Source organism: Otolemur garnettii, unplaced genomic scaffold, assembly GCF_000181295.1.
Source record: "Otolemur garnettii isolate 467f Iridium unplaced genomic scaffold, OtoGar3 scaffold00138, whole genome shotgun sequence".
NCBI classification, from domain to species: domain Eukaryota; kingdom Metazoa; phylum Chordata; class Mammalia; order Primates; family Galagidae; genus Otolemur; species Otolemur garnettii.
Window position 1 is genome coordinate 1,402,737 of NW_003852533.1, and position 3,217 is coordinate 1,405,953.

The 3,217-nt window shown below is 41.3% G+C and overlaps 1 protein-coding gene across 1 annotated transcript in view; it reads left to right on the forward strand.

The window, feature by feature from the left end:
- The window catches only part of MON2 (MON2 homolog, regulator of endosome-to-Golgi trafficking), a 111,401-nt gene that overhangs the window by 85,394 nt on the left and 22,790 nt on the right, over nt 1–3,217 (forward strand). The window contains 1 exon segment of the mRNA XM_023518411.1: nt 2,422–2,612. Coding sequence (XP_023374179.1) covers nt 2,422–2,612 — 191 coding nt within the window.

Below are 3,217 nucleotides of genomic sequence, written 5' to 3' on the forward strand. Positions count from 1 at the left end.
TTCAGAGGCTGAGGCAAGAGAATCACTTGAGCCCAACAGTTTGGAGTTGCTATGAGCTAAGATGCCACTGCACTCTACCAAGGGTGACCAAGTGAGACTCTGTCTCAATTAAAAAAAAAGGGAGAGGGAGGCACTGTAAGTAAACAAAGCACCATAAAAGATCATGGTGTATTTTTAAGCAATGTTGAGAAATTCTGTTTAAGGAGGTCATGGGACCTGGAATAAGTCTGAGAAGACAGCCGTCGGCCTTAGAAATTTCCATAAGGTCAGACTTTATTTTTTTAACCCTACAGGATTGAACACTAAGAGTGACAAGAATCAGTTTGTATTTTTAATGGAGTTAAACGATTCCTTTTGTGTATTCCCACTTGGTGATGCCACGTATGACATCATACTGTGGTTATTTGGACAGGCTCTTCCTTTCTTAAAAGTGACGAGCCTTGTGACTGGGAGCTGAGATTCCGAGCTCAGCACACACACACTACTGAGCCTGTGCTGGGCCCATCCCTGCGCTAGTTGCTTAAACATTTTAAAAATGTGTAAATTGAATAGATCACCTGTGCTTAATATTAAACTTCTTCAATTTCAGTAAAATGTTAAAGCTAGTAGTAAATTATACTGTCATTTTAACATGATTTAGAAAATGTAAACTCAAAATGGCCCCTGCCTTATTTAGTATTCTTCTGTTGCAAATGACATATTTAGACACCAATTAGCTGTAACAATAAAGGAGATTTTCTTGGTGTGCTTAATTGGAAAATTCAAAGATAGGAGGAAGGCTTTGAAATTGGTTGATCCAGTGATTTAGCAAAAACCAGGTTTCCTTCTCTCTGTCCTGCTCTCTACAGGCTATGTGTGTCCTGGGTGTGTCTTCACCTGTTGTAGCCCAGTAAAGCATTATGTGTCCGATGGGGCGGGGGGGGGGGGGCACATGGGAACTTCTGTCACACTGTGCTGCATAAGTTGCTAAAATTAATCTTAGGTGGACCAGCTTTGGTCTTATACCTACTCAAATGAGTGATTGTAGCCAGGGAAATGGAGAGGATTTGATTGGCTTAATAAACTAATCATCTCCTTGCCCTGATTCCAAACTCCATGGGCTGCATGGAGATGGAGGGCGGGAGGGGGATAAATGTTGATAGGTTCTGGGTAGGCTGCATATCTGTTCCAGGAGACCCACGTTGGGCTAATACTTCATGGTTCCCAGGTTCTCGATGTGAGTGCTCAGTAATTGCTGTGGAGGGGGATGATATTCGGTTTTGTGTTCTTAAAGTATCAAAGTGTCTTTTCTACTCTTTTTCTTGTTCATGGCAGAATTGTTCTGTAAAAGCAGAATTTTCAATCTAGTGCCAGAACTGTTCATTGATGGTGCTCTGGGTTGTTCCTGGAGGGGTTTGGTCAGTCTGGTGTTCTAGTTGCCAGATAAAGCTATGACCAAAAGGGTCAGTTCTGACCCACTAAATTTGTCCTTTTAATAAATAGAAGCCACTTACCTGAAAAGTTGGTCTTTTACAAAGATAAGGCCCCGTACATGGTCACTGACTGTAGCTTAGAAGCTGCACTCTGTACCCTCAATGGTCAAACACAAATCATCTCCTTCAATTTTCAGTTTTACTGGACTATTTGGGAAAGGGAAAACAATGTACATTAAAATATTAGAGTAGAATATAAAATTCAAAGAATTTTAGAGATGAAACATAAGAAAGACTTCAAAATGATGATACTTTTCGTTGTACTTACTGTCCTTCCCTAACTGCTGGTGGGAAAATAGTCTGTATCACTTAGTGACGAGGACGCCTGCTGAGAAACGTGTTGTTAGGAGATTCTGTCATTGTGTGTATCACAGAGTACACTTACAGCTGGTGGCACAGCCCCCTGCACACCCAGGCTGTGCGCACTTGTTGCTGCTCAGCTGCGGACCTGGAGCACTGCGCTGAGCGCTGTAGGCAGCAGCCGTAACGCAGTGGTGTTTGTGCATCTGAACATGTCTGAACAGAGGCGAGGTACAGTTTTTTAGCGCTGACCTTTTTTTGGATGAGAGATCCACATCAGCCAAATTATTTTTTTGTTAAGAGAACTATGACAAAATTTTCTAACTCCGTAACTTCAGGCTGAGAAAAGCTGGAGGACTGTCAGTTTCCTGTCTTACACATAACTGCTCAGAGATATCCCTACTTTTTTATGATGAAAAACAGGTTCAAAAACATTGTTACTTATTCAGGGTCCTTATTTATAAGATGGAGACAGGATTTAAAAGTATATCTTTCTAGGCAGTAGGATTTGAGGACCATGTCTGAGAATTGGTATGTCTAGAAAATGATATCTTTTTTTTTTTTGAATGAAAATGCCTATGCTGTTTTTGGTTTTTTTAGTACAGTTGTGTATGTTTTCATACTCACCTTAAACTGTCTTCCTTTTCAGACTCTCAGGGTCCCTCTCAGTCTGAAGTACTCCTGCCCCTCTGAAAGCACATGGAGACTGGCCGTGTCTTCACTCCTCAGAGTTCTTTCTATCGGGCTGCCTGTGGCCCGGCAGCACGCTTCTTCAGGAAAATTTGACAGTATGTGGCCAGAACTAGCCAATACTTTCGAAGACTTTCTCTTTACTAAAAGGTCAGCTTATCGATTTTTTAAAAAATTAAGACAATCTTTGAAGAAGTAGTACATTCTATCTACAATTTCTCTAAAAATTATTTTTATTCATTTAGAAAGTACACATAATTGATAAGGTTGTTAGATTACACAGAAAGCAGCTGGATTAGGCATTTATCCACTGAGTACATCATCTGTGAGCGCTGGAGATTTTTGCTTTTTGCAGTGTTTTTGGTTGTAAGACAGATCTTATGTATAAGACCATATGAATGCATCATAAAAATTGTAACTTAATGAAAGAAGATCCTTTTTTGTGCTTTGGAGACAGAGTCTTGCTGTATCGCTGGGGCTAAAGTGGGTCACCCCATCCACCCTCACCCCAGGCTGGAGTACCGTGGCATCATCAACATTTCACAGCAACCTCCAACTTCTTGGCTCAAGTGCTTCTCCTGCCTCAGCCTCCCAAGTAGCTAGGACGTTAGGTATCCACCAACACACTTGGCTAATTTTTTTTTTTCTTTTTGTAGAGATAAGATCTCACTCTTGCTCAGACTGGTCTTGAACTCCTCTGGCCTGAAGCAATCCCCCACCTCAGCTTCCCAGCGTGCTAGGATTATAGATGTGAG